The sequence below is a fragment of the Trifolium pratense genome, linkage group LG7 (genome assembly GCF_020283565.1).
Source record: "Trifolium pratense cultivar HEN17-A07 linkage group LG7, ARS_RC_1.1, whole genome shotgun sequence".
Lineage (NCBI taxonomy): Eukaryota > Viridiplantae > Streptophyta > Magnoliopsida > Fabales > Fabaceae > Trifolium > Trifolium pratense.
Genome location: NC_060065.1, coordinates 55,741,584 through 55,755,121, shown reverse-complemented (window position 1 = coordinate 55,755,121; position 13,538 = coordinate 55,741,584). Strand labels below are relative to the sequence as shown.

The following is a 13,538-nucleotide window of genomic DNA, read 5'->3' as shown; positions in this document are numbered from 1 at the left end:
AAACTTAGGGGGCCAAAAGTGCAATTTAGCCTATAAAAAAACATTTATACGTAGTGGGTAGTTTTTTTTAGTGGGTAGTTTTTTATTTTATAAAAAATAATAAAATTAAATTAAAGGTTAAAAATGAAAAAAACCATAAAAGCTATAAGCTATAAGCTCAAACGCTACTTGAAATAACATATCAAAAAAAGCTATAAGCTCGTGAGAAAAGCTTTTTACCAAACACTTTTATTTTTTTCAAACAAGCTTATGAGCTAGTCCAATAAGCTAAAAACACACCCTTATAATTATAATTATTTGTACTGCATAATATTTTTTATAAAAAAAAAAAAAAAGCAAATAAAAATGAAATATATTAAGGTATCATCTCTGCAATCTCTCTCTCTCTCTCTAAGTAAGATCCCATCATCATAACCCAGTCCCCACCTACACACGCCAACTTACAAACACACAAAAACAAAACCCAAACACTTAACCGTTCAGCGTACAAGTAGCCGTTCACAGTTTCCACCAACAATAGCATAATGAGCATATTTGGATTGAGTTACTTTCAATAAATAAGATTTTATATTGTGTAAAAAAAATTATATTAATTTATAAGTGTTTACTAACATTTAAAAAATAAATAAAAATTTACTAACGAAAATAGTTTTTTTTGTCAAGTAGTCTAGTGACTAGAAAATCTATCTTAAAATACATAAGTGAAGTGACCGGGGTTCGAACTTCATCTCATACACATATAGTACAATGTCCTAGCCAACTGAGTTAAGGTCACGGAAAACAAAAATGGTATTTTATAAACTATATTTTTATAAACTATTTTAATAACCTTATAATAATATGTATAAAATCTTATTTATTTACATGAATTGTATTGTATAAACTCAAAAATAAATTATTTCAAACGGCCCAAATATCAATTTACTTTCAAAATTACCAAACTATCTCTCCAAATTAAATTTTCTTCACACTTTTACACATACATATTTTTAATTTAACCAAAGTTCTAAATTCTATTGCTCACTTGAAGATGCAACAACATTTGTTTGGTTTCAATTCTAGAGGAGCCTCCATAATTGATTATAGACGTGTAGAATTGATTCTGGCTTGTTTGGTTTCTCAAAAGTAGGATTGATTCTGCTTTCATAATTGATTCTACTTGATGTTAGAAATCGTAGCTTCTGATTCTAGAATTGGTTTTTACACTCAAATTATCGTTCAACTCACTTTTATATGAATATATCCAAACATAAATCAATTATGTCAAACTCAATTTTATCAAACTCAATTCTGTCAAAATCAATTCTGTCCACCGCAGAACCAAACACATAACTAAACTTTTGAATAAAGTTTGTTAATTTCACAAAACTCGAAAGATTAATCTCGACGTATGCGGATAAGAGATATGTTTACAAATAAAAAAATAAAAATATATTCTCTCCTGTTTTTTTTTTATAAAAAACACTTTAAAAAACTTATTCAAGGAAGCATATTTAAAGTAATTATTTTATTTAATACTCTTATAAAAAGACAAGAGGGATTATTACTACATAGAGTCACAGTGTGAAGAGCCAATAGACAAATATCTGTTCACGCTTTCTTTCTCTCATTGTATCCCTACTTCGCCTCTGTTTCATTTTCGCCTATTGTTTCTTACAAACAACACACACACTTCACAAAAAAAAAAAAAAAAAAAAACCTTAATCTCTTTATCTCAATCTTAATGTTTCATCATCTAGGTATTGTGTTACCTTTTTATCTTTTCTTCAGATCATAGTATCTTGTTTTTTTTTATTTTATGAAATTTATGTTTGTGAGTTATTTTTTTCCTTTCACTATTTAAATCTTGATAAATAACAAACTCTATTGATGTTGCTTATTATAGAGTTCTTTTGAGTGCTTTAGCAGATTCCATTTTCTGATATATCACAACAAGTTATCTTCTTTTCTGGTTAGTATTTATTTCTCTATTTTTCTTCTTATTATTTTAGTTTATTTTCTAGATTTTTTTATTATAATATATGGGTTTCTTCTATTGTTTGATTTTGTTTTCAATGTTTTGGATTTATAGGGTTTTTAATGTTTAAGGTTTTTGATTATTAACATTTCTTTTTTATTTCGTTATATGGTTTCATCATGGATCTTTCATTGAAGCTTCTTTTGTTCAGATTTCTCATTTTCTTTGCTTTTTTCATAGAATTGCTAATAACTATAACTATGTGCTTTTATACCCTAAAATCAATTTTTTTCCCATAAGTTTTGGATATTTGTTTACCCTTTTTAAAGTTTAAGCTAAAGTTTAATTCTTTTTTATATCCGGATGCATGCTTTATTCAATGAACCTAAAAAAATTGTTTTTTTTGTTTATATTCAGAACCGGAGTATATTCAGATACATGTTTAATTCTTAGTCCGTGTCCCGGTGTCGGACACCGACACGACACTTATGACTACACTAAATTATGTCACTTTCTCACATTATTATCGGTGTCGACGTATCAGTGTTCGTGTTCCGGGCTTCATAGTTGAGTATGTTATGTTTTGGTTCTCTCAATGAAAAACCAAAACTTGAATGTATTTTTTTTAGAGAGTTTATTGGTTTATTCTAGGTGGATAGTAATTTTTCTCAATTAGGTTTCTTATGTCTATAAACAAGTACAATCATAGTTATGGGGTTACTTCAGATCATGTTTTCATTTTGTAATGTTGAAATATCAGTTTGTTGAAATGCCTTTATAGTAGAATGCTATAGTGGCATTATAACCGCTATTTGCACTTATTAGCGTATCACATAGCGGTAGTGGTTTGTTCAAATTCTGTTACGCTATATCTGCTACTACCTCCGGTCTTTTTTTATAAGAAACAGTTGATTTTTAGGTTCATTGAATAATTGATGTATCTTGTCTAACTTATAGACTAGATACATCATTTATTGAATGAATCTAAAAGGTCGGTTGTTTCTTATACAAAGGACCGGAGGGAGTACTTGACAACACTGACAAGTTTATGTTTGTGCTAGATTTTTTAATCAATACGGCTGGATCAAACATTTGTTTGTGGCAGCGTTGTCTAATAGAGAATTTGAACCAATCACTACTGTTCTGAGATACGTTATTTAGTACATAGTGTTGTCAAATAGCCGCAATTGCGCGGTGTTGTAGCCTGTAGCTTAACAGAATCTGATTTCTGAACAAATTGCCATTTTGCACGATTAACAACACTACTTGATAGGATTCTTGGCTTTACTTATATGTATGCTAATTTAGAATATTTGTTTGCATGGTTTATTATGTGTCATTTTTCTAATTTTGGATGGTTTATTATGTGACTTTCTCGCAGAGATCCTTGTTTGCATGAACGTGGATTTTCCGACGATTTTAAGATATCATGGGTAGAGGTAAAGGAAAGGGTAAAAAGCTAACTGTTACTAACCAAGACGATGCTGTAAGCGGTGAAGATGAAAAGGTTCCAGTACAGAAGAAAAGAGGGAGGCCACAGAAACAGATAAAGGATCACTTTGACGAAGAAGTCGAGAAAATAGAAGATGACAGTGAGAATGTTAAGAATGGAGTATCTCATAAAGAGATGAAAAGTCCTACAGCAACAGAACTTGCAAGGAAAAGGAAAAAAAACTCGCAGGTAAAAGAGCAATTAGATTCAGTCGAGGAAGAAAACGGCGTTGGAAGCAAATCAAGCACGGAGGAATTGACAAAATCCAATGGATTTAGGCACAATGGAAGCAGACGCAAAAGCACGCCTCGTAGAGCTGCTGAAGCTGTTGTGCAGTGCAATTAAGAAGAACAATGAAGGTTGTGCAACAATTTCTTCCTTTTTCGTATTACCGGCTAAAATATGATTATAGGAAGTGAGGCCTAGAAATTTTTTATGTCTCTATTTTATTTACCTGTTTTTGCTTCTTTGTGCTAATTTTTATTTTCCTTTTTTATTTGGTGGGACTGGTTTGAGGGTGGTGATTCCCTAACATTAAATCTCATTTTTTAATGTCAACCATGAATTTTGGAACTTAGTTGTAGTTTTATAATATTCCCTAACATTATGAGTCTGTGATTATGAAGTCATTTTTTAAGGATGAAGGAAATGTACCTCAAATGGAACTTCATGAGAAGGATTTAAAATTTGGATCATCTGCAACAGCTACACAGCCGATGGATCATGATCCAGATGGTTGCAATTGGATTTGGATCTGTATCCAACGGCTCTGTAGCTGCTGCAGGGTATTCAAACTCAAGGATTTAGCCCTCTACTTAAATATTTCTTATGTTTTGATTTTGACCATTGTTCCATATTTTAGAATTAGAATGATAGTATTATGCTAACACTCTTTCAGAAGAAAAGCAACTTAGCATCCATGCATGTGAAATGAGCATGACTACTCTCTAGATGTTCTTATGCATTAGATTGGATGGCCATGCTTCTGAAAACTATGTTCATGTTATCTATTATCATTCATTGGACACAAAGAGAAGCAAAGTCACAAGTTTGCAAGCAACTGAGAAACAAAAACTATTTTGTTTATAGAATTGTTTCTTAAGTGAACCTCATTTATTGTATTATTGTGTTATGAAAAGATCTCCATGCCAATATAAGAAAAGGTTACAAAAAGCCAAATGAATTTGGTAAAAAGTTTAGACTTGTTCCTGGCAAGGTTATGTGAGTGGTATATTGCTCGACGGTATACCGATATTAAGGCTCGAGCCCCGTTGATTGAATCCCGTATCTCTTTATTTATAGAGGTTGGAGGAGAAGTTACCGGAAGTAGTGGAGGAGTTTTGTCTGTCATCATGAGACAATGTGGGAGAGCGGACTGAGATAGTGAATCGAATTAGTAGACCGAGCAAGTGAGCTGAACTAGTAGGGCAAGATAGAAATATTTACTACGGTATTTTGATCGATCTTTTTTGTGTTTCTTAAATTAACTACGATTTTCTCAAATTTATAATTTTCTCAATTTTTTTATATGTGCATTTTTAAACACGCCAATTTCTACCTTCTCATTTTCGGCATTTAAGAGTCTCTTGACGTACAACTACGGCAACATACTGTGATACCAAACATGCAATAAGTAAATACTTTTTTTCTTCTCTCAAATAATAATTATAAGTATAATAAAGCTTAGGTAAAGTTTGGAACACGGCAATGGCATTACCAACAACAACAAGTAAGCCATAAAATCCTTAAAGACCATAGCCAATTAGCCATAATGTACAAGGCTGGTCCCAAAATATAAGTTATAGTCTCGCATTAAATAAAATATTTGAAGTTGAACATATAAGTAAAATAATATATGAATTTATTGTCTTAAAATTTTAAATAAAAATATAATATCTAATTTCATTTATAGGATTGTTCTTAATGAGAGTTTCCCATATACTATAATAAAATAAAATAAATAAGTATGGTTTAAATATGATCAATGACAAATTCAGATTTCCTATTTTTCAAAATTATATGGCATCTCATTCAACCCATATGCATGATGGACAAATTCATGTGGGTAGTGACTTTGCAGTGTAGCTAGATAAGTATCCATTTTTTAATTATTTAATATTAAATCAAACAAATATATCCTAAGGCATATAGTTCAAGTGATTGAATTGAAGTGTGTACTAAAGAAATTTGAGAATGAAATTCAATATTAAGACATTGACTTTATATATAAAAAAAAATTAAAACATTAACTATTAATATGATATACAAACAACTATTGTTTAATCAATAAAAAAATATATTCTCATTGAAACTTAATTACTTAAAATCTATTATTTCTACGAAAAAATCTCATAATTGAGTAAACCTATTCCAAAAATTGTATTTCATTTAAACACATGGCAGCATTTGAAGCAAGATTATCTATGAGTTTTTCAGAACAATCAACTTTCTTATATAGATTAGACTGGGGATTATGTTAATGATTAAAAAAAAATATTGTATATAATTTGCACATCTAATTCACTTTTTAAACTTTTCATAAATCTTTACAAAAATATTTCTATTTTTAGATTATTAACATGTGTCGTTATAACACATGTTAGCCAGATTCAACTGTGCAATATTCCTCGCAAAATGTGGAAAAGAAAAATGGCTCCAAATTTGAAGTGGACAGCTTTTTCAATCTGTTTTTTCTTTGAGGGGGGAGGAAAAAAATAATAAACAAATAAAGAAAATAGCCAAAATTGAAAATGTCATATTTTTTATTTGAAAATTTTTGCTCTATATTTGTCTTTTTCTTCACTAGTAACACCAATGCTGATCTGTAGACTCTAACTTGCCTAGAAACATTTTGTATTTTTCCTTTATAATAAGAGCCACATTTTCACATAATCTTATGCATCAAACACAATAGTCTTTCATTCATCACATGATATATGGCATTTTTCAATGCTTTTTTGCTTCTTTCTCTCTTCAATCTCTTCACCACACTACCATCTGCAGAGGTTGTTTCACCAATTCTTGATGTTTCTTCACTCAATCGAACTAGTTTTCCACCAGGTTTCATTTTTGGGACAGCATCCTCATCATACCAAGTAAATATTTCTTTCTATTTTTTAATAATATGTTATTGGTTCGAAGTATTCATCGTAATTTTGTCGATAACTGATCTTTACAAAAAAACTTGTTGACCACCACATTATTTCAATTCGCGAGACTCAAATATGATGTCTTTTAAAGAATCTGAATTCAATTTCACTTGGACCAAAATGAAGTGGGAGATTCAGGGTTAAATCCAGAAAAAAAAAATAAAAATATTAGTCTAACAACTAATTACTAATTTTGACAGTTTAAAAAATGTGGTTTTTATTTTGAGCATTGATTTAGAAATAATTAATTAATGGTTTAATTAAATTTTCATAAAATATTCAAAATCCCACCAAGTTTCAATTAAACCAAGTTGATTGAACAATTTGGTTGATGCCATATATGGATTATATTATGCAGTACGAAGGTGCTGCAAAAGAAGGTGGGAGAGGAGCAAGTATATGGGACACCTACACTCATAAGCATCCAGGTATATCTGATTTTTCCAAAAAGAAGATTTTATGTAAAAAAAAACTTTGGTTTAATTAAAAGAGGTGAAAAGTAATTTTATGATGAGTTGACAATTTTATAATCTATTTAAATTTTACATATATTTTATTTTCTAAATAAAAGTGTCCAATGATTTCTAATAGGAATATAAAAAAATGTATAGACATTTGATATGCTGATGCGCGAGATCAAACTCACAATTTTCCACTTCTTAGGCTCTGTTTGGTAGCACAAATAAGCTAGCTTATAGCTTATTATATGAGCTTATAAGTTTGTTTCAAAAAATTAGAGGTGTTTGGCAACAAGCTTTTTGTACTAGCTTATAGCTTTTTTTCAGATGCTATTTCAAGTAGCATTTGAGCTTATAGCTTATAGCTTTTTACACTTTATTCCATTTTTACCCTTTAATTTAATAACTACCCACTCTAAAAAATAAACTACCCACTATCAATTATGTAATTTTATATTTAATAACCACTTTAAAAGCTAATTTTACCAAACACTTTAATTTCAATAAGCTAGCTTTTCAGCTATCAGCTAGCTTATCAGCTATCAGCTAGCTTATAGCTTATTTTTACCAAACAAACCCTAATTGTTAGTATATTATGTTTGAATTTCAATACTAAACTCTTTAGAAAAAATAATCTCATACATAAATCATTTTGTTTTGAAGTTAATATATTTTAATGGTCAACTTTACAAAATAAAAATAATTTAAATCTTTGCACCCAAAAAATAATAATTTAAATCAGGTTAGTCAAACAACACACTTGATGTCTCTAGTCTAGAAAGAGAAAGCAATTTCCCTGTTTTTCCCCTTTACTTATAAATTAGTATTTTTTTGATGAAATAGATTTTGTAGCTAAAATAGAATTTCATTATGAATAAATAAAAAAATTTGAGTTCATACTCAAACCTTTATATATTGCAATGTTCCTTATTAACTTGTTAGTTGAAGGAATATTTTTTTTGTCAAGTAATTTAGTAGGTAGAAATTTAACCCTTAAGATGTATAAACGGGGTTGAGATTCAAACTTCGGTCTTTACGTATATAATACAATGTTTATACCAACTGAACTATAAGTTCACGGGAACGTGATTTCTTATACTTCATTTATTAATGAGAAAAACTAACATGTGTCTTAAGAACACAAGTTAATATATCAAAGATTTAAATTTTTTAAAATTAAAAATTATACATTTTATTTTTTAAAAAGTCAAAAGTTGATTGTCTTACAAAATAATCACAGTTTGGAGAGTCCTTACGTACTCCCTCAGTTCAAAAACTTTAGTCATTTTAGAGTTTTGCACGTAGATTAAAAAATAATAAAGATTGATAAGTTAAGTCAATTTTACCTCTACTTTATTAAGAAAGAGAAAATTTATTTAATGAATGTTTTAGTTTTTGTAAAAATATAAATAATAAAATATCATTAACTGTGTCTTGATTTCTTAAAACTTAAAAAGACCAAAGTTTTGAGACAAAAATAAAATGCTAAAAAATCAAAGATTTGGGACGAATCGATATGTTACTAATGTTAGCATTACCCTTTATTAATAAGCAAAAGAACAAAACCCTCATTTTTTTTGTCTAGAGAACAAAACTCTTTTTATTATATTTTATTTTATAAACTTATAACCCATATATTGTCTAATTCTCTTTGGCAATATACATAGATATAGATCTTCACATCCGTCCGGTATGATTTTTTTGAGGGGGGGGGTTAAATGATAAAATAAATAAAAAAAACAGAATTTATTTAAAATAATTGATCGACACAAATTTAAAATGTTTCATATCTAGTAAAAGACTAAAAGCACATTAAAATTCAATTCTTGTATTGTCGGTTTACCTTTCATTCATATGTAATTATTTATATTTATTATCGGTAATTTTAGTAAAAAAAATTAAAAAATACTTGAAATAAAGGAACACTATTTTATTGTGCACAACACAATGATGCGACATGAGTTTGTCGCTTTCCGGGAGAACATTTTTATTTGAAAATGCTGCAAAAGTTGGCAATCAAAATTTTTGAGTAATTGGGATTGCTACAACGCAACAGTTTTCCGCATTCAACAACTACAGTACTGTAAAAAAACATTTACTCCCTTTTAAATCAATTTTACAATATTTTTTTTATATATAAGATCGGAAGAAGTAATAATTACCAATAAGGTGGAACGAAATCCGAATTCACATTTCAGTACTACTTTTACAATTCCTAAAATAAAAATATTTGTATATTTTAGAAATTATGTTTTCAAACTATGATAGTTTTTTTGTTGTCAAGTAGCTTAATGACTAGACTCTCACACATTTAAATATAAAGAAATGTGAAATTCGGAGTTGAAACCTCTGTCACTCCAATAATGTCTCTGATAGCTACACCTATCATTTGAGCTACACTTATGAGACAACTATTATAAATTTTCTTTTTGGTAGCTTACACGTTACAAATGTAATACTGTAACCCTTATAACAAATGTGCAACATGCAGATATGATACAAGATAGAAGCAGTGGAGATGTCGCAATCGACCAGTATCATCGCTATAAGGTATCATAAAAACAAAAAGTTAGTATAAATATTGATCACCAATGAGTAGGATTAAGTTATCTTTTCTGTTAATAAAAAAAGTTATATCCAATAGCACATAGATAAGATGACGCAATATTTTTTAGCTTAATCAATATTATGGGTTCAATCCATTTTTTTCTCTGTATGGACTTAACCCGCTAAAATTGACACTAGGAGGAATTAAACCCGAGACCTTGAGAGGAGCATACTCCAAGGACTCAAACCAACACCACTAGACCAACCCAAGTGGGTTTGCAATTCATTTTTTATATTTTATTATATATCTTTTTTGTTCTTGGAAATTATTATCTTTTTTGTTATGTACGACAAAATGGTAGTATGATATATATATATATATATATATATATATATATATATATATATATATATATATATATATATATATATATATAAACTTAAATATTGCAGGAAGATGTTGACATCATGAGGAATATGAATTTGGATGCTTATAGATTCTCAATCTCATGGTCAAGAATCCTCCCAAGTGAGTTAAACATAAACGACCGGACTAACTAATTAATACAGTATTTTACTAGTTAATTTTACTTAATTAATTAATTATATGTTTCACTTTATATATTAATTTTTTTTCTTCAATTTTAATAAATATCAATAGAAGGAAAGCTCAATGGAGGTATAAACCGAGAAGGAGTCAAATATTACAACAACCTCATCAATGAGTTGTTGGCTAATGGTTAGTCCATATACTTTTTTTACTTTTTTTATTTTATTAAACTTCACATTTTTTTATTAAACTTCACATTTTAACATTTCATAATGATAAACAAAATTAATTGAATACAAATATTTTATAGGCTTACAACCATTTGTAACTCTATTTCATTGGGATCTACCTCAAGCTTTAGAGGATGAGTATGGTGGCTTCTTAAGCCCTCTCATTGTGTAAGTGATGTAAAATTACCAAAATTATATGTATTAATTCATTTTTCATGGTATGTTTTTAAATTATTTCTCAATATATAAAAATGACACTATTGAATTGCTTTGTATACAAAGATCCTAAATAGACAAAGTTTTTTATTAGAATAAATTGTGCAATAATCAATCAGCAATACTAAGCATTAATATCATAATCCATGATTAATTTTCAGAAATGATTTTCAAGACTATGCGGAACTTTGTTTCAAAGAGTTTGGAGATAGGGTGAAACATTGGATTACTTTGAATGAGCCATATTCTTATAGCACAGCTGGCTATGCAATCGGGTTCTTTCCACCTGGTCGATGTTCTAAATGGTTGAATTCAAATTGCACCGATGGTGATTCGGGAAAAGAGCCTTACTTGGTTACACATAACCAACTTCTTGCTCATGCCGCAACTGTCCACGCGTATAAGAAGAAGTATCAGGTTTGTTAAGAATTTAATTTAATATCTGAAGTGCATACTTCTACATTGATATGTGATTGTCTAAAAAAATTTAGATACCTAAAAACCAAAACAATGATCTATATGCAGGAATCACAAAAGGGTATCATAGGCATAACCTTGGTGTCCAATTGGTTCGTTCCATTTTCATATAACAAACTCGATCAAAACGCTGCTGAACGGGCAGTTGACTTCATGCTTGGATGGTAAGATATACATACATTGTAATACTAATTGTTCTTCATAAAAACATAATAATATAGCTTGAGTTACACTTTCATTCTACAAAGATACTTCCTCCGTCCCAAATTATAAAGGAAAAATAAAAAACACACTTATTAAGAAAAACCAAAATATAATAATTTGAAATATGTTTCTTTGTATTTTTCTTAAAAATAATTTCATAGAAAGATGTAAAAATAATTTTTATTGGTTATGAAAAATATAAAAGAGAGTAAATATTTGTGTTTTTCCCTTATAATTTGAGAAAAAAAGTGAACTTTTTTCCCTTATAATTTGAGGCGGAGGGAGTAAGTCAAAAGAGTATTTGAAAAGTAATCAATGGATTTTGGAAAATAAATATGAGGCTACGTGTATTTTGTTATCAAAAATTAATTTTGGTCAGAGGTGTGTAACTAGAATGATGGGGTGTAATTAGTAGAAATATTCTCAAATTGGGCCTTTTCATATGTAACAATAATTACAGGTTTATGGAACCAATAACAAGAGGGAAATATCCACAAAGCATGCGTTCTTTAGTTGGAAAACGATTGCCAAAGTTCTCTAAAAATCAAGCAACATTACTTAAAGGGTCATTTGATTTTCTTGGACTAAACTATTATACCTCTAATTATGCTATCAATGCACCTCAACTTAGTAATGCTCGAGGCAATTACAATACTGATTCTCATGCCAATCTTACAAGTAAGTATGCCTTTATTTATTGATCATTTTGTCTAAAATAGTAATATTTTTCAATTTGAAAATTGAATTATATCTTTTGTTTTTATGATTGAAGCTGAGCGCAACGGGATTCCCATAGGTCCAAGGGTACGTATGTATATGACCATATATAATTTTTTTAAAGTGATAAATGTTAATATTGCTATAGCTAATGTTTGTTTTATGTGTATATATAGCTTATGTTTATAATAATGATATTTGTAGGCGGCTTCAAGTTGGCTATATGTTTATCCAAAAGGAATTCAAGATTTGTTACTCTACGTTAAAAAAATGTATAACGATCCTTTGATTTACATCACTGAAAATGGTAAATACACCTTATTACATGATATTCATTATTCCTTTGATGCTATTATACAAACTAAATAGGAATAGGAGAATGAATACATAACAATTGTACAGTTGTGTTGTATGTTAAATTGTGGATGATTTTTATTTTAACATTTTTATCTAGCATATATGTCATCACCTTTGAAAACTTAATTTTTAGGTATTGATGAGTTCAATGATCCAACATTATCACTAGAGAAAGCCCTTGTGGACACTTATAGAATTGACTATTATCATCGTCATCTCTTTTATATTCAATCTGCAATTAGGTAAGTGAGTAATTTAATTTAAAATATATTTACTTTCTCATACCGTGTTTGATGTTTATTTTTTTTACTACATCAGGAAAGGCGTGAATATAAAAGGATATTTTGCATGGTCGTTGTTGGACAATTTTGAATGGTCATGGGGTTATACAGTGCGCTTTGGAATTAATTTTGTGGATTACAAGAACGGTTTGAAAAGACACCAAAAGTCATCTGCAAAATGGTTTAAGAATTTTCTCAAAAGATATTAGATTTTCCATACTTGATGTTTCCAATAAACGTTGTAATAAAACATATCAAGCAAGTTAAGTTTAAATAAAAGTTTAATAGTACATTATAAAAGTGATAATTATATTGTTTGAGTTGTTACTTATTTAAACGTATTTTTTTATAAGCAAATGGTATTATATAAAGGAAGTACTAAAGGTACTTCAGCCAATACTTATTTAGACACATTGGTTTAACACCGTTAATTGGTTAAACAATACAACAATGTGTTAATATGATGAGATGAGGTGTCCACTTTCATGAATAGCAACCCCGTAAAGAATAGAGTTAAGAGAGAATAATGATTTTTTTTTTCCTTAAAAAATAGAATAATGATTTGAGTTTGTCCGTACTAATATCTTGACCGAGTTGTAGGAAAATATAATCCATTAATAAAAAATCCTAAACAACTAAAATATTATAACGGTATATAACTTGCTCGAACTAAGGCTTAAATATGTCTCGAGCTAGCTCTAACTACGAATGAAACACAAAAAATAATAAACACTTATGTGTCCATCTATATGAAGCCCCGATACGCGACATGATACCGATATGATACGACACCGATACGGGAAAATTTTCAAAATTCTCGATACGATACGGTCGCGATACATTATTTAAAAATTAAATTTAAAATTAAATATATATAAATGCACAATATACAAACATAACTAA

General features: G+C 28.9%; 2 protein-coding genes across 2 annotated transcripts; both read left to right on the top strand.

Moving 5' to 3' along the window:
* The first annotated feature begins 1,563 nt into the window (after positions 1-1,563).
* Positions 1,564-4,122, top strand: LOC123894055. Its single transcript, XM_045943930.1, has 3 exons — positions 1,564-1,739; positions 1,886-1,951; positions 3,339-4,122. Exon 3 carries the CDS (start codon positions 3,387-3,389, stop codon positions 3,792-3,794), a length of 408 nt encoding a protein of 135 aa, XP_045799886.1. The 5' UTR covers positions 1,564-1,739; positions 1,886-1,951; positions 3,339-3,386; the 3' UTR covers positions 3,795-4,122.
* Positions 4,123-6,281: 2,159 nt separating this feature from the next.
* LOC123894054 (beta-glucosidase 13-like) lies at positions 6,282-12,964 on the top strand. Its single transcript, XM_045943929.1, has 13 exons — positions 6,282-6,544; positions 6,957-7,026; positions 9,548-9,606; positions 10,057-10,132; positions 10,265-10,342; positions 10,464-10,551; positions 10,761-11,016; positions 11,125-11,240; positions 11,741-11,958; positions 12,053-12,084; positions 12,202-12,304; positions 12,488-12,596; positions 12,673-12,964. Exons 1-13 carry the CDS (start codon positions 6,386-6,388, stop codon positions 12,842-12,844), a joined length of 1,536 nt encoding a protein of 511 aa, XP_045799885.1. The 5' UTR covers positions 6,282-6,385; the 3' UTR covers positions 12,845-12,964.
* Positions 12,965-13,538: the final 574 nt, after the last annotated feature.